This window comes from Corapipo altera, unplaced genomic scaffold (assembly GCF_003945725.1).
Source record: "Corapipo altera isolate COAL_440 unplaced genomic scaffold, ASM394572v1 107b, whole genome shotgun sequence".
In the NCBI taxonomy this organism is placed as follows: Eukaryota; Metazoa; Chordata; class Aves; order Passeriformes; family Pipridae; genus Corapipo; species Corapipo altera.
Window position 1 is genome coordinate 1,599,282 of NW_020884951.1, and position 23,778 is coordinate 1,623,059.

Consider the following 23,778-nt stretch of genomic DNA (forward strand, 5'->3'; position numbering starts at 1 on the left):
CCCCCCCCCCCCCCCCCCCAGGCGAGTGCTGCATTGCCCTGAGGTCAATGATTGGCAGCACAGCCCAGCAGTTCGAGACCTTCCTCTTCCACCGTGGTGAGGAGACGGGCTCCATACGCGGCTGGATGCGGGTCCGGGTGCCCACGGAGCGGCGCAGCACCCGCGAGAGGCTCTATGGTACGGGGGGCACACCAGCCCCTCCCAACGCTGGGCTCAGGGACACCCAGGACGTGTTTTGGGGCTGCCCGTGCCCACACTGCCCCCTGGACCCCGGCCGTGGGGTGAGCCCAGACTTGGGTGCCTTTGCAGAGTGGATCAGCTTTGAGGAGGAGGATGCTGAGCCGGTGACAGACACCCCGCTGCGCCCCAAACCACCCCAAACCAACCAGCCCCGCAGGTACTCGACCGGGCTCGGCCCCACCGCGAGCCGCGGCCGTGGGGGATGCTGAGCCCTCTCTCGCTCTGTTCCGCAGGAGCCGGCCCCGCAGCCTCCCCGAGGCCACCGGCTACACCAACCCAGCCTACTTCATCTTCGAGGGGGTCCCCAACACGTGGGTGCCGGCCCCCGGTGAAGCCCCCAACAAGCAGGCAGAGAGCCCGGCCGGGGGCCAGCAGCGCTGGAGCCCCCCTGGGCTGCCCTCAGGGGAGGAGCAGTGGGGTGGCCGACCCCGCTATGGGGCACCGAGCCCATCCTGTGGACACCCACTCAGCCCCCCCGGCGTGGGCCACCACAAGAGACCCAAATCGGCCATCCTGGCTCGGGACGCGGCGGGGCTGGGGGACTGCTCGCTGTCCGCGCTGCGTGTGGCCACCCACCTGAGCCAGGTGTCCCCCGAGGGCAGAGGGGACACCCAGGAGATCCCGCTGCGCCAGACCCCCCGTGTGCTGGAGCCGCCCCCGCGGCCCTGCCGGGAGGTGCCGAGGCCCCTCGGGAAGCGGGGAGCGCTGGGCGCGCTGGACCTCGGGGCTCAGCCCCGTCAGGCGGCCGACCCGCATCCCGCCTGGATGTAGCGCATCCGTGCCCAGCCCAGCCTGCGGCCTCGGCAGCTGCTCCCTCCTCCCGGGCTCGCCCTGCTCGGATTGCCATTCCCAGCGGACTTCCCCTACAGCAGCCGCTCCCGAGGCCAGTTCTTGCAGGATGCCCATTGCTATCCCTATCCCTAATAAAGTCGCAGGGGCTGGAGGGGTGTGTGCACACCTGATTCTGCTCAGGGGCAAGGAGGGAGGGCACCAGGCGGGGAAAACAGCTCTCGATGTCCCGGCTGCTCCAGCACATTGACTCCCAACTCCCACTGTTCCATGGGGCACCCTGCACACCCCGATCCTCGAGGATGCCCTTGCTGCCCGGGATCCCGTGGGGGTCCCACGGGCTGGCTCTGCCTTCACAGGTATTCATGGTGGTACAATTCCCCTCCGGATGTGTCCCCTCAGCCCTGCACACGCGGGCTCCCCTGTGTCCTCCCTCGGTGGCCGAGCATCCCCGGGGTGCCCCAGGACCTCGCCCCCCTGCTCCCTCCAAGCCAGCCTGCTCACGGCCGTGGCCCCCACACATCTCGGGGTGCACTCGTTGCCCCCCCGTGATCCCCGTTCATCACAAACCCGCCAGGTGAGCTCAGCACCCGCCCTTCTCCCACTGCCCTCGCAAAGGAGGTGAATCCCCCTGAGCAGCACAGAGAGCGGGGGACACGCTACCCCCAAACACAGGGACACCACGGCAGTGTCCCGACTGCTGAGACACCCAGGGTGGCCCTGGGTTTGGGGACACGATGCCCGGGCTGGCCTCAAGGTGGCACTGGCCACCTTTTGTCCCCAGGATGGCCCCGCAGGGCTGGGGGGCAGCGGGGCAGCGCTCCGGGGTACGGGCACTGCTGGGACAGCGTGGGGCAGGGGGGCTGCCGGGGTGGGCGAGGGGCCACGGTCCCCATGGGCAGGGGGATGCAATCCATGGATGAGGGGCTGTGCCCCTCGTGGCTGAGGGACTCATGGTCCTCATGAGTGAGGGGCTGTGGTCCCCATGGGTGGGGGTACACGGTCCCCATGGATGAGGGGCTGTGGCCTTTGTGGTTGAGTGACCATGGTCCCCATGAGTGAGGGGCTGTGGCCTCTCGGACAGGGGGCCGTGGTCCCCATGGGAGAGGCCCACACACCCCATGCCCAGGGGGCTGCTGCAGGAGCTGCAGGTGGCCCAAAGCCTGTGAGGACGATGGAGGGATGGGAGTGCAGTGGCGCAGAGCCCTGGGGCAGCTCCTGCTCCTGCCTCCGCCTCCGCCCGCCTCCAGCCCTGCCTTTCCTGGGCACTTTGCTCCCAGCCGTGGGAGAGCCAGAGCGGGCACAGCACGGCAGGGCACGGCAAAGGGCAGCCTGCAGCCCCTCGGCATGGCCTCCTGCCCCGTGGGGAACGGGTGCTCCCCGGGGGGGCCCCACTCGTGAGAGCTGCCCAGGTCACAGGTGAGTGGGGCAGCCCCTGTTTGGGGACAGCAGTAGCTGGGGGGACCCTGCTATGGCCACACAATCCCAGCTGGGCTCTGGGGCTGAGGGGCAGGGGTGGGATCCCCAGGGCTGGATGGGTGGGGGGTGGGAGTCAGCCAGTTCTCCCCATCCCCAAATCCCTCCATACATCCTCCTCCCTAACATGCCATCACTCTCTATCACCAAGGGCCTTCATCCTTCCCAGCATGGCCACATCCTCTCCTTCATCCTCCTCTCCATCCCCCAAATCACTGTCTCCTTGCAGGGGAAGCTGTCCTAGGGCTGTTATGGCTCAGCCAGACACCAGGTTCTGGGGGATGGGGACAGCCCACCCAAGGGAGGAAGGAACCCCTCACCCCCACCCTGCTGAGCAGGGGTCACCTCGGGATGTGATGGGCAGGGAGGGAAGGGCCCGACCTCGCTGGTGTCCCCAGGGAGGTGTCCCCAGCGCCCAGCAGTGCCGGCAGAGCGTGCTTTGGCTGCTCTTCCAGGCAAAGGGAAGGATTGGGATTAGGTCATGTCCCCTTGTGCCGAGGCTTTGGCTGCACTAACCACGTGGCGATTAGGGACAAGGGTCCTTCTGCAGGATGTTTTGCACAATTTCCCCTTGTTTTGCAATTTCCAAGAGCTTAGGCGAGAAGAAAAGCCCTGTTTTTCCCATGCTCCAGCAGCAGCTGGTCCCAGGCTCACCCAGCCCTTGGTGGCTGCTCTGAAATCCGCTCTTGCCTGCCCTCTCTGAGCTCCTGCTGCTGCTCCAGATCCCCAACACCAGATCCCCATCCTGTCCCAATGACTTTGGCTCCAGGGCCAACCCTGCCTCTGGTGCTGCCCCGCTCATTCATTGGTGCTTTTCCAATGTCCCCACAACCCCCCAGGTCTGGAAGCCTCATCCAGCTGCTGGGGGCACCCTGGCCTGGGGACAGCTGTGGATCCCACCAGGTTCTTTGCCACAGGAACAGGAGCTCTGCCCTGCCTCCCAGCTCCATGGCTGAGCCCGGCTGCAGCTCCTGTTTCTGTGGCAAAGGGCCAAGGGCAGCACGTCCCCCCCAGCAAGTGGCCCTGTGGCCAGCCCCTGCCCCTTCCCACTGCTTCCTGGGGTACATGGGGGGCCAGTCCACAGGCACCATCCCAGAGGATGTGCTTGCTACGGGCAAGGGGTCCAGGGGGTTCCCCAGGATTGCAGCCCTCATGCATCCACAAAATGGGCAGGGCAGGAGGGAGCATCACCTCCCCAGCTCTGTAGCCTTTCCCTGCAGCATCTTCCATCTTCCCAGCTCTGTGTCCTTCCATCTTCCCCAGATCCACCTCCCCTTCCTGCAGCATCTTCCCTCTCCCCAGCTCCACGTTCTTTCCCTGCAGTGCCTTCCATCTCCTGCTCCAACAGGCAGCCCCATCTCTTGGCTCACACCTCGATCCCTCCTAAAAAGCTCATGCTGGAGAAGCCTTGTCCAGGGAGAGCCTTTCTGGGAGTGTCAGTGAGGAGTAGAATCAGGGCTGGTGGTGACATGTCCTCGGGCTGGACTGATGTAAATCAGTAATTTAAAGCACTGATTTTTGTTGTGAATAAGATAAGGACGCAGGAAACCTCTTCAGATATAACTTGCCAAATGTCATCTTCTACTGCATTTCTAATTTTTGGTGGTTATCCTCGAAGGAATGTCCTTGGGATTGGTTAAATCCTGCTGCTGATAGTCCTCAGGCTGTATCAGCTGCACAGGGTCCCTGTGCTCTCCTCTGAGCAGCCCAGCACCACACAGCTGCTCAGGATTTCTCCTTGTGTATTTCCCACACCAGATTATTAGCTTCTATTTACTGTCTTCTTCATATCTTGGTTGTTTGGTGACCTGTGTCATGGACACTGACTTGGGGCACTGAACCCTGCAGCACCTCCCCTCTGGTTGAGCTCAAGGCTTTGTGCTCACTTGCACTCAGAGGTTGGAAAAGGAAAACAAATCTCCTGGTCCCTCATGTCCTCAGCAGTGTCACAGCGTGGGGACACACTGGGCTGGGACCAGCACAGCACCCCGTGGGACCCCACTGGCACTGCACTCAGGTGCTCAGCATTTCCTACCTGCTGTTCCTACTCCTGGTTCTGAGAAAAAAACCAAGATCTTCCCACTGTTAATGTTTGATCAGGACCTGCCTGTTGCTCTCTGAACTCATCCCTGTAATAAAGGCAGGATCTTCCCGCAGCGCCGCCGGGGGATGGGAACCACGGGGAGTTTGAACTCGGCCCAGCCAGAGGCTCAACCCGCAACTCAAACAGAGCCCGTGGAGAGAGGCCAGAGGGGCCATGGCCACCCCCTGCCTGTCTGCCTGCTGAGTCATTTACGGGCATCTCTGCAAACCTGAGCTCTCTCCAGGCGAGGCGTGGTAGGGACAGGATGGAGCATGGCCTGGCCCATCCCACAGATACACCCTACCAGACATTCCTGCACATCCTCACGGCAAAGGCCAACAGGAGGGGGATGACGAGGGAGCCAAGGGATGAAGGAGCCTGAGAGGACAGATCCTTCCACCTTGTACTACCAACACCAACACCTGGTTAATGTCCATCGTCACCCTGAGTCCTCCCCTGTCCTGGTACGTGGCCCCTCCTGGGTGAGCTCTGGCCAACAGAGGCTGGAGATGCACCAGCATTCCCTCCATCAGATGCAGTTTTGGCTACACCCTTGTCCTCACCAGCAGCACAAGCAGATGCTCCTGCTCCCAGGTTACTCATCCAAGCATCCATCCTTGCTGGAGGAATCATTTCACCAGGGATGGTGGTGGGTGCAGGGGGTCAGAGTGCCAGCAGCCTCCCTTGGTCCTTTGCTGGACACCACGGAGAAGAGGGCTCTGAACTTCAGACATCCAACAGGCAAACCTGACCCTTTGACAGCTTGTACTCACAGTAATTTCCCAGGAGGACGCAGATCCAGCCTTTGATCCTAACACAGTGCAGGAGGAAATGTCCTGCCTTGTTAACTTGCACTGCCCTGAGCTGGGACTTGGCCCCGGTGCAGCTCCTCTCCACAGGGCTTAGCTCATCCCTCTCCTAAGGAGAATACCCGGCAGCCGAGGCCCCTCACCATCGGAGACACTGTCTCCCAAAGGCTCCTTTACCACCCTTCCCCCCAGGATTCCTCTGGGCCACAACATTCCCCCAGACAAAGCTTTCTTCTCCTCCCGCCTTTCTTCTGTCAAGGAGCCCTCTGGGAGCAGCAGCATTGTCAGGATGGTGCCAATTAGGCTGAGGCAGCTTCCAAGAGGCTGCGCTGGCCCAGCCGGGGGCTGCTGTTGCTCATCAAGTTCTCATTGTTTGCCGCGTCGTGGGGCTGCTGCCCGGCGGGGCCGGCCTGGCCCTCTGTCCCCGGCACGCTCCCGTCCCTGCGCCGCTCAGAGGGCTCATTGATGGGTGTCATTGCGGGGGCTGAGGAGGGAGGGCTTGCCCAGGCCCCCCCCCGGCCCCCGCGAGGCCCGAGCGCGTGAGCTGAGAAAAACCAGAGAACCATCAAAGTGGCCGAAGCTCCTGGAGGGGGGCAAAATCTGGCATCTTTGGCTCCTTTCCACGCTTTGTGTCTGACAATGGTCGGGATTGACGACTAATGTGCTTTTATTAACTGCTCCCCCAGATCTGGCTCGGAGAACATGGCCACTTCAGGGAGGACATTCCCAGTTGCCCTGTGGACATCGACACCGACTCCCTGGCCAGGAGGGAACACCACTGAGGAGGCCGAGGCCACATGTGTCTTCGACGAGGAGTTCAAGTTCATCCTGCTGCCCATCTCCTACAGTATCGTCTTCGTGGTGGGGCTGCCCCTCAACTCCTGGGCCCTGTGGATGTTCATCTCCAGGATGAGGCCCTGGAATGCCACCACCACCTACATGGTGAACCTAGCTGTGTCTGACATGCTCTACGTCCTCTCCCTCCCCACCCTGGTCTATTATTATGCCGACCGAAACAACTGGCCCTTCGGGAAATGGCTCTGCAAGATCGTGCGGTTCCTGTTCTACGCCAACCTCTACAGCACCATCCTCTTCCTTACCTGCATCAGTGTCCACCGCTACATGGGCATCTGCCACCCCATCCGCTCCCTCAAGTGGGTGAAGACCAAGCAGGCCCGCATCATCTGCGTGGGTGCCTGGCTCGTCGTCACCATCTGCCTCATCCCCAACCTCATCTTTGTCACCACCAGCTCCAAGGGCAACACCACCTTGTGCCACGACACCACCAAGCCCGAGGAGTTCGACCATTACGTGCACTACAGCTCCTCTGTCATGGCCCTGCTCTTCGGGCTCCCCTTCCTGGTCATTGTCCTGTGCTACTGCCTCATGGCCAAGCAGCTCGGCAAGTCCAGCCTCTCCAGCCCCAGCCCGCAGATGCCATCCTACAAGAAACGCTCCATCAAGATGATCATCATCGTGCTCACCGTCTTTGCCATCTGCTTCGTGCCCTTCCACATCACCCGCACCCTCTACTACACCTCCCGCTACTTCCAAGCCGACTGCCGGACCCTCAACATCATCAACTTCACCTACAAGATCACACGGCCCCTGGCCAGCATCAACAGCTGCCTCGACCCCATCCTGTACTTCCTGGCTGGGGATAAGTACCGGGGGCTGCGCCGGGGGGCCGCCCACCGGCTCCGGCCCGTGCCCACCTGCAACCTGGCCCTGGTGTCGCCCTACACGGACACCCTCACGGACAGCGGCCACGTGGCCAGTGTCACCCGAGGGACAGGGACAGCACGGAGCGGGGGCGGGTGCTGAGGGGCCCGAGGGGGTTCCATGACCTCATCCCTGGTCTCCAGGAGCTGCAGCCCCTCCAGGTTTCATGTGGGCACCCCCAGGTCCCCAGACCTACCCTGCCCCTGCCCAGCCCCTGCAGGGGCAGAGGCCACAGGGCTGAGGGCTGGAGGCCACAGGGCCAGTCCCAGCCCTGCCCTGGGAGGAGGGTGCTGCTGCTCACCGGGGCAGGAGAGCACGCGTGGGAATGGGAAGGACACTGAGGAGGCTGTTTGGGAGAAGCAGGCTGGTGTCCCATCCCAGGGCACTCCTGGGGACACAAGGGGGGTGATAGGTCACTAAAGAGAAGGGACACTGGTCCCTCCCTGGGCAGGCACAGCCCTTCCAGACGGCTCTGTGGTGATGTGTGGGCAACAGACTGAACGAGGGGACAGAGCCCACACTGGGGTCCCCCCTGCCCGGTTGTCAGAGATGTCTCTGTCACACCACTGGCCTTGGCAGAGGAGGAGAGATGTGACATGGGGTACTTGCAGCACTTGCTGCCCGTCACCCCCCAGTAAAGCCCCTTCCCCTTTGCTCCAGCCCTTTGTTTCTCCCTGTAGCAGAAGGAAGAGGAACGACACCCACCCTCACCCCAGAGAAAAGCCACCCTCCACCGTGACACCGGTGCCGGGGCAGGTCCGGAGCGGTGAGCTGGTGACACCCCTGGTGACGGGAATGTGCCTTTATGGGTGTTTGCTCCTCAAATGTTTACCCAGCCCTTTTGTTTGACCAAGTGCCTGCACAGCGGAGCAGACCAAGATCGGTATCAGTGCTGTTGACTCTCCCATGCCAGCCTGGCAGGGATGGGACAGGGATAGGGCTGTCCCCATGGCCCCCCACAACTCCTGTCAGCACATGCCTTGGGAAGGGACATCCCAAGAGCGCCATCAAGGTGTCACCTCTGCCATGGCACTGGTCACACAAGCCACACCCCACCAGGAGCTGCCCAGGGGAAGGAAAGGGCCCCAAGGATAGCACATCCCAGTCCTGTGTCCCCACCCCACCAGTAGTGGTGCCCAGAGAGCCCCTCACTCACCACTGAGCTGAGAGCAGAGTAAGGAGATCCCCCCCTGAGCCCAGTTAACCCAGTAAGAGCAACTGCTGCCCCTCTCCTCCCATTATATCCAACGTGGCTCAGGTGCACCCTGGAGCAGCTTGGTTGCACCTGAGCAGTGCAAGGGGCCCTGCCAAGTACAGCCCCAGCTGGAGATGGACCTCCCAGGGAGGGGACACAGTGAGTGGCAGGTCCACAGGTCTGTCCCAGTCCTGCCCATCCTGACCCCCAGAACACACACAGACAGGGGCAGCGAGTTGGAAACCTGTATTGGGGACAGAGGCATCTGAAAAGGCTCATCTGAGACCACATGGTCCTGGCTGAGGCCACTTCCACAGGTCCCCAAGTCCAGGAGTGTTCCCCCCTGACCTCAGGGTGGGATGTCCCCCAAGGCTGGTCCCACGTGCCATCATGATGCCACCCCAAAGACCCCATTTGATTTTTCCTCCCATGGCACCCCCTCCCTCAGCTCATGGTGACCTGGTTATCTGGGGGGATTGTGCCCATCACTGGCCCTCATCCTCACCCCAGCCCCTGCCAGGAGACAGCTGTGTCACCTGCAGCCCCTCCAAACCCCTTCCAAGGGGGACCCTTTCCCAATCTCCCCCTGGTTTCCTCCTCTCCTCTCATCTCCCACTCAGGTTTTTGGGCCAGAGGAGCGGAGGGCTGGGGTGGGGACTGTGCCCTGTGTGTCCCCCATGCTGGGCCAGCTGAAATCCCCCCCCAGGAGCCCTGGTGAGCTGGGACGGGGCTGCCGGCGCCGGGGGCACTCAGAGGATGTGCAGCTCATCCGTCTCCGACAGCCCATACTTGGTCTTGTTGTCGTTGAAGAGTTTGAGCAGGGCCTGGATGTACATCTCGTGGTACGTGTCCACCAGCTCCCGGCTCGGGTTCTGCACCTTGGGCACTGCCACCGGCTCCCCCACTGCCGGCAGGGGACAGGACGGGGTCAGACCCGTGGCCTGGGGACGCGCTCGGCTCATGGGGACACAGCCCGAGCGGTGCCTTCCAGCGGGGTGTCCCTGCTCTGCCCCACCCTCTGGGATCCCCCCAGCCCAGCTGCTCACCCACGGTGGTGATGGGTCTGGCGTAGGGCAGGATGCCCCGGGAGCGGCTGGAGGTGAGGCCACGGCCATAGAAGACGCAGGGAGCGAAGCCAATCATCTTCTGGAAGCGCTGCTGGATGCTTCTCATCCAGCTGCCCTCCTCAAAGACCACCTGGCGGAACAGGTCATTCTCCCCAAAGGAGAAGGAGGGGACGAGGAAGGCCCTGTGGAGGGGACACGGTGGGCAGTGACAGGGTGCCAGGATCCCCAGGCCCCTGCAGGGGTGGCCATGCCCGTGACCCACCCGTGACCCACCCGTGACCCACCCGTGCTGCAAGGCCATGCGCACGAAGCCCTTGCGGTTGCGGAGGATGAGCGTGGTGACGCCGGGCCGGCAGGACAGCGACTCGGCCGCGCCGCCGATGACGATGGCCACCGCGTTGCCGGTGCCGTTCTGGGACAGCAGGTACCCGATGGCACGGCGGGTCACCGGGAACAGCCCTGCAGTGGGAACGGGCACCCGAGCTGTGGGACTCCCGCCTGGGCAGTGCCCGGGGACACCACGAGGGATCACACCGGGTGGGACCAGGGCAGGGACAGCGCAAGGGCACCCCCTGCTGCGGGCAGGGTGCAGGTAGGGTGCAGGTAAGGCGTGGGCAGGGTGCAGGCAGGGTGCAGGCAGGGTGCAGGCAGGGTGCAGGTAAGGTGTGGGCAGGGTGCAGGTAAGGTGTGAGCAGGGGGTAGGAAGGGTGTAGGTGAGGTGTAGGTGAGGTGTAGTTAAGGTGTAGCAAGGGTGGAGGTGGGGTGGGTGTATGTTAGGTGTAGGCAGGGTGTGGGCAGAGCACAGGCAAGATGCAGGCAGGGTGTAGGAAGGGTGTAGATAGGGTGCAGACAGTGCAGGCAGACTGTAGGCAGGGTGCATGTTGGGTGCAGGCAGAGTGCAGGCAGGGTGCAGGCAGGGTGTATGTTGGGTGCAGGCAGAGTGCAGGCAGGGTGAAGGTGGAGCTCAGGCAGAGCTCCGTCCCTGCCCTGCCTGCTCCTGGGAGCACCATCACTCCTGTGTTTCCCTCAGAGGGAGCGGGGACTCCCTGCCCATGGGCACTGCCAGCAGAGCTGGGCAGGGGCTGCTCACCCCCACTCATCAGGTACTCCCGGAAAAGGGGCAGGCGGAAGTTGCCAGCCAGGGTGGTGAGGAAGGAGTGGATTCCCGGGAACATCTCCTCGAAGCCCGTGGAGCCCGTGATGAAGTTGCAGAAGGCGCCGACACAGAGGATGCCGTGGGGGTGGGAGCCAATGATGTAGTTGTGGTTGGGTGACAGATCATGTGTCTTCACCAGCTGTGGGGACAAAAAGGGTCACAGGGACATGGCACCTCCTTTTGGGTGGTCCCACCACCGGCACCTGCAGGAATATCCTGTCCTGGCACTGTACCTTGACTGGGAAATAATCCCGAAAGTGGTTCCACACAGTCCATCGCCGCAGGCACGGCAGCCTCCTGCCACCTGCAATCCAGGGAGGGACGACAGGAGATGACACCCACCCCCGTGGGCAGCGGGATCCGTGGGAAACACTCCCCACAGACCCGCCGTATCCCTGTTCCCACCACGGTGCTGATGGTGTGGGAGTGGAGGGAAGGAGCAGGTGTGATGTGGATCTCCCCGTTTGCTGTGAGGGACCTGGAGAAGGGGGGACCCCACACCCCATCCTGCTGCAAAGTCGGAGGAAGGACGATGTTCCCATCCCCACCTCTCTCCGGTGTGTCCCAGTCGAAGATGATCCAGGCCAGGTAGAGCACCGGGATGAGCCAGAAGCTGGTGAACAGTAGGTAGATGAGCACCACGAGGCTGACGGTTCCTGCGGGGGCCAGGCAGGGGGTGAGCGGGTGTGTGCCCACCCCCAGGGCCCCCGCAGCCCCCTACTCACCCAGCAGCAGGAAGCTGAGCACCCACTGCAGGACGGCGAGGAGCTGGAGCGCGGAGCGAACGTCCCGCTGGGAGGGCCAGGGCACGGCCAGCAGCGTGCGCAGGGCGGCCTGGACACTGGCACGGCTCCCTGTGGAGGGGGGACACGGCCCCAGCCCAAAACAGCACGGCTTGAACACAGCCTGGGCCACTGGGCTGGCGGGAGGCACCCAGGGGTGCCAGGGCTGGGGTACAGGGCGAGGCAGGAGGTAGGATGGGAAGAACGAGCAGTTGGGTGAGGAGGGAGGGGATGTGGTGGGGTGGAATGGGGGATGCCATCCCCAGAGAGCTCTGGACCATGCCAGGACGTGACCCTGGGCAACTTAGGGTGCTCTGGGCACAGAGCAGGGGGAAGATTCCAGGGTGAGCCCCCCAACCCCAAACATTCCATGCACCAGCAGAGCCGAGCGCAGTGGCACATCCTGCTCCATGCCAGCTTCCCAAGGGCTGGGACCTCTCCCATGCCCTTCTTGGAGCTCTCAGGCTCACAGAGGATTTGGGGATTTCTCAGCTGGCACAGCAGGGAGGTACCACCCCCCAGCAGGTGCCAAGGACAGCGGCTGGGGCCGAGCTGGGGTGGACAAGGGTGGCCATTCCCCAGCTGTCCCCACAGCCCAGGACACGCTGGAGCTGCTGCTGCTCCGCTCCCCCATGGCCCCTTCCCTCTGGATGACCTTGGTGAACCATTAACCATCCTGGGCTGGGTGCCAGGATCCAAACTCCACACACGGCCCCATCCCTCCTCCCGAAATGGGCCCGAGGCGTCGGCTCTGCCAGCACCGCTCCCGGACAAAGGTCCACCATGGCCGAGACCACCCGGCACAGCCACCACAGAGAGATACCCCTGAGTGTCACCAGAGCCAGGTTTTCTTGGGAAAACAACCCAAAATCTGCATGTTGGCCAGAGGGATGCTCGGGGTGAGACAGGAGCAGCCCTGGTCCCGTGGCTCCCCAGACCAGAGACCCCCAGGTTAGAGGAGAACCACCAAACCTTGGTTCAGGAAGCTGGTAGAGGTTCAACTCTTCCTGGCTCAACTCAAACCAGGAATGGGACAACTGAAATAAATGAAACACTGGAGCCATCTCCAGCATTGAGGAAGTGTTGTCCATTTCTCCCACGCAGCATGACAGGCTCTGAGAGATCCCTTCCACCCATCCCACATCCCAAAAAGTCCACACAGCCCTGCCATTCTCAGCTTTCCAAAGCCCTTTTTTTAGCCCAGGGAAGACTCAGAGCTCTTCCAGCAAACTTGTGCCCACCAAACAGTCGTTTTCAGTTCCTTTTCCTAGCTCCCATCCCAAGAACTCCACGAACATCTGGACCACAGACACAGAGAACCCTCGTGGTTCTGCTGCTGGCCCCATCCACAGCAACAGGAGCCTCTGCAAATCCCAACATTTGGAATTTGCAGTGCTCTGGAGATTCTTGTGGGAGTAACATTCCCAAATGCATTGTCAGAAATTCCATTCCTGTTGAGCAACTCTATATTTTCCTCTGGAGTTATCCCCAAATCTCTCCCAACACCTCCCTTTCCCCTCTGCACTCCAAAGCAAGTAGACAACAGTAACAACGAGCTCTGGCGTTGGTGGAGCATCAGACCCCATCCCAGCCCCCTTTGGGAATATCTCACCACTAAGATTTTGGGAGCAGGCCGCGATGATGGTTTTCATGGTGGCGGGAGCTCCGCACCAGGCTCGGCAGGTTGAAAGGTGAGTTTGGCAATCACAGAGGCTGTGTGTCCAGAGGCTTTAACCACCTGACCCAAGGTCCACCAGCCACTGCCCAGGGGAGGGACCTGCTCCAGCCCTGGATTTGGAGCACGGACAGGAGCTGGGGGTCCTTGGGAAGGTGAGGGGGGCACACTGAGGGTGAGGAGCTGCTCCGTGCCGGGCGGTCGGGGCTCCTTGGAAAGGCCCCGGTGCCGGTGGGGGCTCTGTGGGGGTTGCATCCCCCTGGGGATGGTACCGTCCACAGTTTGGGTATGTCACAAACACTGTCATGCTCAAACAGTGTGATCCCCTCAGAGCCACCCAAAAACGTCATCCCCAAGCTCCCGCTCTGCACAACGGGAATGCAGCCACTGGAACCAGCACCATTCCCTCCTCTTCCACCCCTGCCTGGAGCACTGCCTGGAGAGGATTTGGGGGGAAAATGAGAAAATAAGGAAATAAGAGCAGCACAAAATCAGCACTGAGGTGGAGCTTCGGGCCAACAGCCAAAGGAACAGTGAGAACCCACAGGGACTGTTACTAAAGCTGCTCCTCAGGATCCACCTCTCCAGAGGTGCTCACTAGGAACTGCTTGCTAAAATCAAGTGTAGGAAATGGAAAATCCATGTACAGGATTGCCTGTGGTGGTAGAGTGAGGAACATGTTTCCTGGGAGATTTGGAACCCACAAACCCCACAACCTGCTCCTGTGAACTGTAGGGACTCTGTACCTGGGAAGGTGTGACCACACTCACTGCAGACCGCGGCTTCCTGGGCGTGGATCAGTTCCAAGGAGCAGGGATTGCTGCATGGAAAACATTTCAGCTCTCCTGCAGCCCAACTGGCCCCCCAGCTGTGTCCAAATCAGGCTGATAGGAAGGAAAAACCCCAAATTGTGTGAGAATCCCACTGTCCCAGGGTAAGGAAACACTGTGCAGGTAACAGTGCCCGCTCCAGGTGACACACCCAGTGCCAGCCAAGCTGGCTTTGCTTTTTCATCCCAATATTTTTAACAGGTTTAGAACACGTGCCAGCCCACAGAGCTTCCAGCTGTGATTCCTCACCCCTCTGACCAGTAACACAACCCGTGTGCCAGGTCAGTGCCAGATACAGCAAGCCAGGATTGGTGCCAGCAGCCATTTAAACCATCTCCAGAGGGATCCAGAAAAGGTTTTCCCCCCATCAGGGTTGTTCTGTCAGATTTCAAAGCATACTGACTACTTTGCCTTGGAATATGGCACCATTTGTCCCAGTTTTCATCCCTGTGGGCTCCACGAGAGGGTCCAGGGTTGGCCCTCACTAGCTCTGTAAGAGCCCAGGATGAAGAGCAAGGGAATTTTACAGCAGGAATTAGGCAGCACAAAGAGAGTTTATTTTGCTTAAAATAGAGAGAAAAAAAATAATAAATACAACCACCCACAATACAAAGAGCAGTTTCCAAATCCATGGACTCCCCCTCCGAGGGCTGCCTCCGCCTGGGAGCGCAGAGGGAGCCTGACCCTCACAGAGCTCTGGGCACCTCCCAGCACGACCAGTGCACCCAGTCTGACATGGAATGCAAACCAAAGCAAGGGGTCACGTGTCCTCCTCTGATCCGGCTCCTGGAGGATTCCCAGATGCTCCACATATGTACACTGTATTCCCTCCTCTCTCTCTCTCTCCCTGTCCAAGTTCTTCTCCCAGGATCCAGGCCCTGCTCAGCCCATGTTCTGCCGGTTGCCGTAGCCTCGGGGGTGTGTGTCTTTCCAGTCGTCCCAGTTCCGAGCTTTTTGAAGAGCTTCCTCATCCTCCTCCTCCTTTTTCTCCTGCTGCTGCTTCTGCAGTTCTTCATCACTTACACCTGCTGGAGGTGAGGGACAGGGAGGAGATCCCAGGTCAGGCTCTCCAAGGAGAAGCCCAGCCCAGAGCTGGTCTAGGCAGACAGCAGGGACTAGAATCATGGAATGGTTTGGGTTGGAAGGGACCTTAAAGCCCATCCAGTCTCATCCCCCACTAGACCAGGTTGCTCCAAGCTCCATCCAAAAGGCCAAGCACAGTCTGACAATCCAGTTGTTTTCCTAATAAAGCTTGGACTCTTCCTCAGTCAGGGGGTGTTCCACACCTTGCACACAACCCTGTCCACTCAGCCCCCCAGGAGCCTTCCCAAATCCCCCATTCCCATGTTTGCCTCCATACCTGGTGCCCTCTGAGGGACGCTCTGCCCGGACACAATTCCCTGCCTCCGGCGCTGCTCGTACCAGTCGTCCACAGTCATGGTGGGCAGGCCGGGATAACCAGCTCCAAACACTCTGCAGGACACACACAGCCAGGAAAAGGGAGTTAGATCCCTCACAGTGAGAGAAACACAGACAACAGGCACAGCACTATTCCATAATCCAATCTGCACTAAGGATTTGAGGCATGTTATCAAGGAGGGCTTGAGGGAGGCTTTGGGGAGATCTAATTGTGGCCTTCCAGTGCCTGAAGGAGCTCCAAGAGAGATGGAGAGGGACTCTGGACAAGGCATGGAGGGACAGGATAAGGGGGAACGGCTTCCCACTGCCAGAGAACTTCTCCCCTGTGAGGGTGGGGAGGCCCTGTCACAGGTTGCCCAGAGAAGCTGCACCATCCCTGGAAGTGTCCAAGTCCAGGCTGGATGGGGCTTAGAGTAACTTGGGATAATGGAAAGAGTCCCCAGGATGCCCCTGAGAACTGAACTAGACATCGAAGGCTCAGGGAAAATCATATCACAAGCATGACCCCATTTTGTGCTTTAGCTGCTGAAATTCCTTGCGAGGATCTCAGGGTGCCACAAACAGAGGTGCAGACACAGAGGTTACAACTGGATTTCTGCACTTGGAAGAGTACTTCAGGCCTGATGTGAGAGCACTGCCTCAAAGTGTGGTGGAATAACCCCAACCCCACGTACCTGGCCTGGGCAGCATCGCGGGTCAGGATGAAAGGTCTCACTGGGGCTCTGACGGGCCGGGAGGGGCCGTGGGGAGCTGCTGGAGCCTAGACATGCAAACAACAGTCACAAGGCAATTGTGGAAATGAGAATCCCACCCTCTGCTTCCCACTCCAGGGTTATTAAAAGTCTTGTAGAAGAGAAACACCTCAGCTCTCAGAGCAGTGCCCTGAGATGGACAATCCAGGCCTGAATCCGGTTTAAATCAGGAATTCCATCTGTGCCCCTCTACAAATCACTCCCTGTGCCTCTGTGACACCTGCTTGGATCAAAGCAGAGCTGACAGGGCTAAACCAGCTCAGAGCAGGAATTGCTTATTGCTCCGGGGACGCAACACACAGCATCCTGAGCTTGGCATTCCCGACGGGACACTACGGAGGAGCCGAGTCCTGCAGTGCCAAAAATGACCCGCCCCTGCCAACAGGCTGGGCAGGGCTGTGCCAGCTCATCGGGGGCTGTTATTTCCAGCAGACATTCCAGGTGACATAAAGCCTGGAATCAATGCTCTGCACAGGGACTGCAGGCCTGTGGAAGCTTCTGTCATTCCAACAGGTCGATATTCCCATCTGTAACACCCGGACACGCTGCAGACCACGAGTGGGGGTGTGAAAGACATCACAAGGGTCTTATTTTAATGTATAAATTTAAATGCTCTTCAGGGTTAGAGGCCTACAGAACCCAGCAAAAGCCTTTGCACAGATGAGTTCTGACATTCCAAGCTCCAGCATTTCACAGGCTGGAATGTGTGGCAGGAGAGGGCAGGAACCAACCCAAAAAGCAGAATTAAACCAAACCCCACCAGCTTGTGCTGGGACTGAACTCAATTTCAACTGAGAATTCACAGAATAAAACTCCACCTCTGCCACTGAGCCCTCAGGGATTCATCCCCCCCACCCATGTCCATCCCAGCAGCGATGATCCCGTACCTGTCTGGCCACATCCCTGTTCTTCAGGATCACCATCTCCTGGTCGATGCTCTCCAGCTCCTCCAGGCTGGTGCTGATCCATTTCTGGATCTGCAGGATGTAAAACTCCCGGATCTGATCCTCATCTGCTGTCCCGCTCTCCACGAAGCTCCTCATGGAGGCCAACTTGTTCTCCAGCTCCTTCTTCTGCTTGTACCTGTCCCAAAGGGAACAAAGTGGGATCATGGAATCATTTTTCTCTATCTCAGCCCAGCCACAGTGTCTTTTACTGCCTTTTGTAAGAGGTTCAACGCCATTTCATGTATTTAGAAAAGAAAATCTTATAAAAAATACAATTTTTGTGGTGGTCATGGTGGTTGCTGTTGGAATTCCAGCCCCTCCTGTCTGTTAAAAGCAGCTGTAAAATCACATCAAATTTAGAGGTGCCTCAATTATTTTATTCTTTCCCTAAACAATTAATAATTCTTGAATACTGAAGCCTTCCAGGTAAAATTAGGCAGGCCTGGAAACATTAATCCCCCGGAGAAAGCAGGACTTGAACTCATCAGCTCCTTCCCTGAGAAAATCCAGTGGAATGGCTATTTTGAACTGCTTCCATGTGACACAAATATATCACGAAGTTGCTTAAAAAGCAGAATAAATCATTTTTCCAGTTTCTGTCTCAGGTGGTTTTGTGTGTGCAGGGGCTTTTTAAATATAGTTTTGGCTTTCTGGATTTCTTGACCTGTTTCAGAATTAGTTATTCAAGGGAATAACTGCCTATATAACAAACTTCCAGGTTAAATTGTTTTACCTTTTCATAAATTAGTTATTAAAGGGAGAACTACCCATATAATACACTTCCAAACTAAATCCTCATGTTCCACTTCCCTCCGTTATTGAGTCACCTGAAGAACGAACAGTAAGAGCCAAGGATTAGAAACCTTTGGGAGGTGAGAGGACAAGGAGCACAAAAGAGTCATTCTAAAAAAGAAACCCCTCCCAGTTAGAATATAAATCATATTTTTGTATCTGTGCAATTTAAGCAGGTCCAGTCCAGTCTGGATCTTTCAGTGCTGCCCATGGGCAAAATCCCACCTGAAGCAAGACAAAGGCACCTCTTTTTCAAGCCACAATAAACCCACTGGTAGGAAAATTCCAAGGTGGGTGGCTTTGTGCTGTTAGAACTGACTATGAGATTATTACAGAGCTAATTAAAAGGTTTTGAGTAGTTTTTCATCAAAAGCCCAGAAAGACACAAATGCTCCCCTCCCCAGCCTGTGCACAACCCAGACCATTTAAAAATGTGCCGCATCTCTTAAAATGAACATTTTGTGATCCAATTATTCCAATGCCCTTGGAAGCATGACTGGCCTTCTCTGCCCAAAGCTCTCCCTTCTCCCAAAGCCCTCTCCCAGTGCCCTGAGCCCACCTCTCGATCTTGGCGTTCCTGCTCATGGCCATGGCCACCAGGCTGGGCTGGGCACCCGGGGGGTTCCCCGAGTCCGGGGGGCTCCCGGCTCCCTCATCCCTGGGAGTGGTGGGAGGCAGCTGGAACGTTCCCAGCCCGTAGCTCCTGCAGAGCTTGAGGAAGTGCAGGAAGTGATCCCGGGCGCTCTCCAGGTGCTGCTGCCTGCTGCTCAGGTCCACCTGCTTCAGCGTCAGGGCTCCCTGGAGCGCGGGCAGCAACAGGAACTTCAGGTCGGCCGAGGCGACTTCGTCCAGCTCCTCGTTCTCACTGCAACAGGAGAGACTAGGGAGTCCAGGGAAGGGAGCTGGGAAGGGGCTGGAGCAGCAGGAGCAGCTGAGGGGGCTCAGCCTGGAGCAAAGGAAGTTCAGGGGGGACCTTCTGGCTCTGCAATTCCCTGACAGGAGGGGGGAGCTGGGGGGGATCAGGCTCTGCTCCCAAGGAACAAGGGACAGGAGGAGAAGAAATGGCCTCAAGCTGTGCCAGGGGAGGGTCAGGTTGGACATCAGGAGGATTTTTTTCCTGGAAAGGGTGGTGGGCATTGGAAGGGGCTGCCCAGGGAGGTTTAGAGTCCCCATCCCTGGAGGTCTCCAAGGAAGGACTGGCCGTGGCACTCAGTGCTCTGGGCTGGGGGACAAAGTGGGGATCGGGCATAGGGTGAACTCGATGGTCCTGGAAGGCTTTTCCAACCTCAGTGATTCGGGGATTCTGTCCCGCTCCCGTCCCGCCCGTGCCCGGCCCCGGGACCCCCGGCCCGTCCTGCGCTCACCTGAACAGATCCAGCTCCGCCACCATGGTGGCTGCACGCCGCAGCGCGTCCAAGCCCTGCCGCACCTTGTCCTGCACGGCCGGGGCGCCCGAGGAGGGTTCGGCTCCCGCCTCCACCTCGTCCAAGAGCCGCCGTCCCACCGCCAGCAGCTCCGCCAGCCGCGGGCTGCCCGCGCCCGCCTCCGCCATCACGGGCCCGGGACCGCCCCCGTAACGCCACTTCCGGCGCGTCGGCACCCCCGGCCCTGCCCCGCCGCCATCTTGGGGAGGGCATGGACGGAGCGGCGCCGCCATGTTGGGGAGGTCGGACGGACGGCACCGGGCCCGATGGGCTCCGCGATCGTCCCCGGGCCGTGGAACCCCACGGGACCCCCGCAGTGGGCGCAGGACGGTGGGCGGGCGCGCCTCGGTGCGGCTCTGGGCTCTCACAGGCCCGAGTGAGCCCACACTTTTCCCTGCCAGGTCCTGCCTGGCACCGGCCACGCCAGGTCCTGGCAGGGAGCTCCTAGGGCAGTCGGCTGGGAAACTGGGAAAAATTGGGACAATTGGATAAATTGGTACAAAACATCCACCTTCTCGCTGTATAAAAGGGATACACAGTATAAATCCTCGATATGAGCTGCTGCTAATAAATATCGATCTGGTTTTTCAAGCACAGCACCTTCCATTTCGTCTCTATTCTCTCTACAGCACAAGGGGGACACAGCGCTTTTCTCATTTCTTTTGTATTTATCTCCTAAAATCTCTGAAATTCAGCCAGGAACGAGCCAGGTAAGGGTTAAATCTGGGCTTTTAGGAGCTGGCATTGCTCCCTCAGGAATACAAGTGATAACAGAGGTGATTGACCTGGTTGCAAGCAGCCACTACTACTGAGTATTTCTAACTCAGCCTCTGAGAATTACTCAGTTTATTATTTATTCTATTTTTTTTCTTCACACCTATGTTGGATTCTGCCATAAAACGTTACTCACAAAAGCCGGGAGGGTTGTGGGTTTGGGTTCTGGCTGGCTGGGTCACTGAGGGGTTCCTGCATGGGCAGAAGGTGAGGAACAAGTTGGGAAAATTCATTACTATAATCTTTAGAGGCGGGATGGAACCAGGAATCCACAGCCATTTGTTCTTCACCGGCAGAAGATGTTCCAGCTACAACCAGTTCACTCCCACCAGAGCGAAGCCTCTCTCCAGGCAGCACCTTCCCCTTCCCATGTGTTAGTTAAAGGCTGCAGGACACCTATCACACCATCACCCCTGCAACTGCCAGGAGCCAAAGTTTCAGCAGCACTTTAAGGACCAGAGCAAAACACATTTCCAGTGCAAATTCCAGGATCCTAAGGGATGGAGGGCTGCTTCCCCTCCAAACCCCACACAGCCATTGACACATCCTAAAGCTCCCCAGGCTGCAGCTGGTTCCCCCTCAGGTCTTATGGCTCTTACTCACCTCTGTTGATCTGTCCCTGACCCTCAGCTGAAGATCCCTAAGGGGACAATCCCTGTTGTTATTTGTCATCCTCAGAGCATCATGATATTGCTGAGTACCCCAGGAATAAAGGAGAACAGAGATGGAAGGGTTTTTCCTTAAATACAGGCATTTACTCATGTGTGTGTCTCGTGGTGTGGCAGTGTAGGGCCTAACCATCCCAAAGGTCAGAGCAACATCCCCCAAATATTTCCAGCAGTACAGGCTGGACAGGGCTTGGACCAACCTGGTCTAGTGGAAGGTGTCCCTGCCCATGGCAGGGGATGGAACTGGATGATCCTTAAGGTCCCTCCCAACCCAAACCATTCCAGGATTCCATGATTCTGTAAGGTGTTGACCAACAGCTGTGCCCCATCCCAGGCCTTCTCCTCCTTCTGGCTCAGCTCTCTTGGGAAGAGCATAAGGAAAGGCAGGTGGAGGTCCTGATCCACCAGTCCAAGCTGCAATCCAGGCCTGTAGGGAAGAAATATCCCAACATGTCCTTGAACACAGAGTCATTCTTACTCTGAAATACTTAATTACCAACAGCTTGTTTTCCTTGCTCAGATGACCCTCCTGGAATGAGTTATGCATCATCCCTCACTAAATAAGGAAATAAAAGGAAAAATAAATAAGTCAGTGTTTTAGCAGCAAAATCAGGAGACCATGAAAATAAGTGACTTTTCTCCAGACTTTATTGTCTGCACGAGTATGACCAGCAGCAAATGATCACGTTCACACCAGTGTTACTCCCTTAAAACCCAAATTAAAGTCCAGCATAATGGAGAGAAGCCTTTTCAGAGCAAACCCTTTGCCTGGATCTCACCACATTCCATGGAGCAGGATGGTTTTCTTCCCTGCACAAGCCATTCTCCGAGCCATTCCTCCCATGTCAGCTCACAGCATCAGAGTGTGAAAGGCTCCTGGAGAATTTGGCTCTGGGGAGTCTCATTTCCAGAGAGATGGGTAAACAAAAAGCCACAAGACATTGGGGAAAAAAAGGCTAATGACAGGAATGTCGAGGAGGTAGATCCGTCACATTAGCAGGGAGGGTTGGGGGGGCAGAGGGCAGTGCCAGCAGCCTGTCACAGCCTGGAGAGGACAAGGAACCGCCTGAGGAAGTGTCTGGAGGGCTGGAAAGCCACAACTGTCACAGACACAGATGCTCTCGGTTTTGGGGACACTGCCCGGGATTATCTGGGTCCCTGCCAGAGCTGGAGGTGTTTGGGGTGGAAGAAAAGACACAGAAGGCTCAAGAAAAGCTTTCTTGCACCGATTTCTCTGGCAGAGCGTTCACTGACTGGTGCTGGAAGCCACTGGAGGGTGATAACTGGGTCCAAGTTTTCCCATTTTTTACCTCAGGGACTGCTTGTGCTGGCCCGGGCTGGGGGAAGGAGTTCTGTGTTCCTCTGGCACCTTCCCCCCTGGCTTTTCCATCCAAACAGGGTTAGAGGGAGAAAACACAACCAGCCAACGGATCCCCCACCCCCTGGGGCCAAGCACAGGGTTTATTCCCACTGCACCCATCCTCTGGCTCCTGGTCCCCGGTTCCAGCTCAGCAGATCTCACATCCCTGCTAATTCCAGGTGTGGGCCCGGATTCCAACATCCCCCCGTCAGAGCATTGTCACCGAGCTGTCACCTCCTTCCTGCCCGACCCTTTGCACCCTCCAACTAATTACTGCGCCTTCCCCTTTCCCGCAGGACACAAACGGAGCCGAGATCCCGGGGGCTGAGTGACCGCTCCAGTCCTTCCCCAGCTCTTCCCTGTCGGGCTTGGAGTCAAGGAGGGAGAGGAGGAGTGGATTCTGCATATTCAGCACTTGACCCTGGTTTTTTTTTCCAGGCAGAAATTCCGATGGGAGCTCTCTGGAAGGGGATCGTGACAGCTCCCCCGGGCATTCCTTGCTATTGTGGCTCCTCTCCTCCACCCCAGGCTGTGTGTTTGTAGTTGCCAAATGCAAATCACATTTCCCACCCTCCTGGCTGGAGCTCACACTCCACACGATGCTTCCCCCTGTTTTTTCCTCTCACCAGCTCGTTTTGCAACGCTCCTTGGAGTTCGCAGCCCCTCCCGGTGTCACCTCCTCTGATCTGAGATGCACTGGGAGGTGGATGGAGGGAGCATTTAAGCAATCCTCCTAATTAAGTACCTGCATCCCTCCGGACACAGAATCTGCAGCTGTTTCGCAGCCTGGCAGCTGAAACTCCCTTTTCCGAGGAATGCAGAGGACTGACCCTAATTGCATTTTAAAAGAAAAACCCGAGATAACTTTTGGCCTTGGGCAGCTGCGGCTTTCCTGGCGCTCGGAGAGGGAGAGGGCAGCAGGCAGAGCCAGTAATGGCTCATTAACAACTGATAACGATGGTTAACTCACTCTAACTGCGAGAGCACAGGCACAGCCTCCGGCTCCCAGGGTCATCTCAAGCCACCTCTGACTCTCCTTCGCTGCTCACGCAGAAACCTGGAGCACATTAAGGGGAGGGGATGGTTTACAAGAAAAGCTCATGAATTGATTCCGTGACCCAGCAGAGACTGTTAAAAATGATTGAATGAATATGGAAATGAGTAATCGTCCAGCTGGACTCAGGCTGAGCGCTGCCAACTCCATTCAGTGGGAAGCACAAATAAAGCAGGAGCACACCAGGTCCTGGTGTGAGCTGCGGGAAATCACCCGAGGATTCCCAGCCCTTTTACCTGTGGGGTCTCCACAGCACCTGTGTATTTGGACTCATCCTTTCTCTCCAAGGGCTGCACGAACAGGAATCTCATATCCCATCCAAGCGCTTGGCCAGATTCCTCACTGAGGAAATGGGGGCCACCAGAGCCCCCAGCCCTGGCTCCCAACTCCTCACTATTCACACACACACTTGGCTAGTCCAACTCACATTCCCAAGGATCAGAAAACAATCCTGGACTGCCTCTGTTTCCAGCCACCAGCCCTGAATCCCAGGAAGGCAGATTCTTTGCTGGCTGGTGATAAAACCTTCCATGTGTGAGCAGGAGCTGAGACTCGTGGGTACCTGCAGTTACAGACAAATCTGGGGCAGTGAGCAGCAGAAAGAGTTAAAAGTGCACTGGTCCTCAGATACCTGTAAGGAAAAGTAAGGATACAGGGCTGTATGGACACAGGGCTTTGTGCCCTCCTTACGCCCTCACTTTCTCTGGGCCAGCTGAGAGGGAGATGGAGGAAGGAGGTTGTCCTACAAAACAAACCATAGAGAG

At 58.2% G+C, this 23,778-nt stretch overlaps 4 protein-coding genes across 5 annotated transcripts in view; 2 read left to right on the top strand and 2 right to left on the bottom strand.

The window, feature by feature from the left end:
- The window catches only part of LOC113956484 (phosphatidylinositol 3,4,5-trisphosphate 5-phosphatase 2-like), an 8,206-nt gene extending 7,195 nt beyond the window's left edge, over nt 1-1,011 (top strand). Inside the window, exons 23-25 of the mRNA XM_027663134.1 lie at nt 22-177; nt 310-397; nt 474-1,011. Coding sequence (XP_027518935.1) covers nt 22-177; nt 310-397; nt 474-1,011 — 782 coding nt within the window. The remainder of the gene's footprint in view (nt 1-21; nt 178-309; nt 398-473) is intronic.
- Nucleotides 1,012-2,315: 1,304 nt separating this feature from the next.
- Nucleotides 2,316-7,772, top strand: P2RY4 (pyrimidinergic receptor P2Y4). Its single transcript, XM_027663234.1, has 2 exons — nt 2,316-2,448; nt 6,084-7,772. The coding sequence occupies exon 2, from the start codon at nt 6,100-6,102 to the stop codon at nt 7,219-7,221; it is 1,122 nt and encodes a 373-aa protein (XP_027519035.1). The 5' UTR covers nt 2,316-2,448; nt 6,084-6,099; the 3' UTR covers nt 7,222-7,772.
- Nucleotides 7,773-8,547: 775 nt separating this feature from the next.
- Nucleotides 8,548-13,061, bottom strand: LOC113956540 (diacylglycerol O-acyltransferase 2-like). The gene is made up of 8 exons (XM_027663235.1): nt 12,932-13,061; nt 11,263-11,391; nt 11,086-11,193; nt 10,771-10,841; nt 10,472-10,676; nt 9,666-9,840; nt 9,361-9,563; nt 8,548-9,218 (listed from the first exon to the last, which is right to left on the bottom strand). The coding sequence occupies exons 1-8, from the start codon at nt 12,969-12,971 to the stop codon at nt 9,064-9,066; spliced, it is 1,086 nt and encodes a 361-aa protein (XP_027519036.1). The 5' UTR covers nt 12,972-13,061; the 3' UTR covers nt 8,548-9,063.
- Nucleotides 13,062-14,359: 1,298 nt separating this feature from the next.
- Nucleotides 14,360-19,294, bottom strand: IGBP1 (immunoglobulin binding protein 1). Of its 2 annotated transcripts, none has more exons than XM_027663263.1 (6): nt 19,099-19,294; nt 18,294-18,599; nt 16,883-17,078; nt 15,918-16,003; nt 15,185-15,297; nt 14,360-14,849 (listed from the first exon to the last, which is right to left on the bottom strand). In XM_027663263.1, exons 1-6 carry the CDS (start codon nt 19,284-19,286, stop codon nt 14,707-14,709), a joined length of 1,032 nt encoding a protein of 343 aa, XP_027519064.1. In that variant the 5' UTR covers nt 19,287-19,294; the 3' UTR covers nt 14,360-14,706. The 2 variants fall into 2 exon arrangements, with proteins under 2 accessions (XP_027519064.1, XP_027519063.1); XM_027663262.1 differs by having other exon boundaries at nt 14,360-14,852.
- Between the last annotated feature and the right edge of the window lie 4,484 nt (nt 19,295-23,778).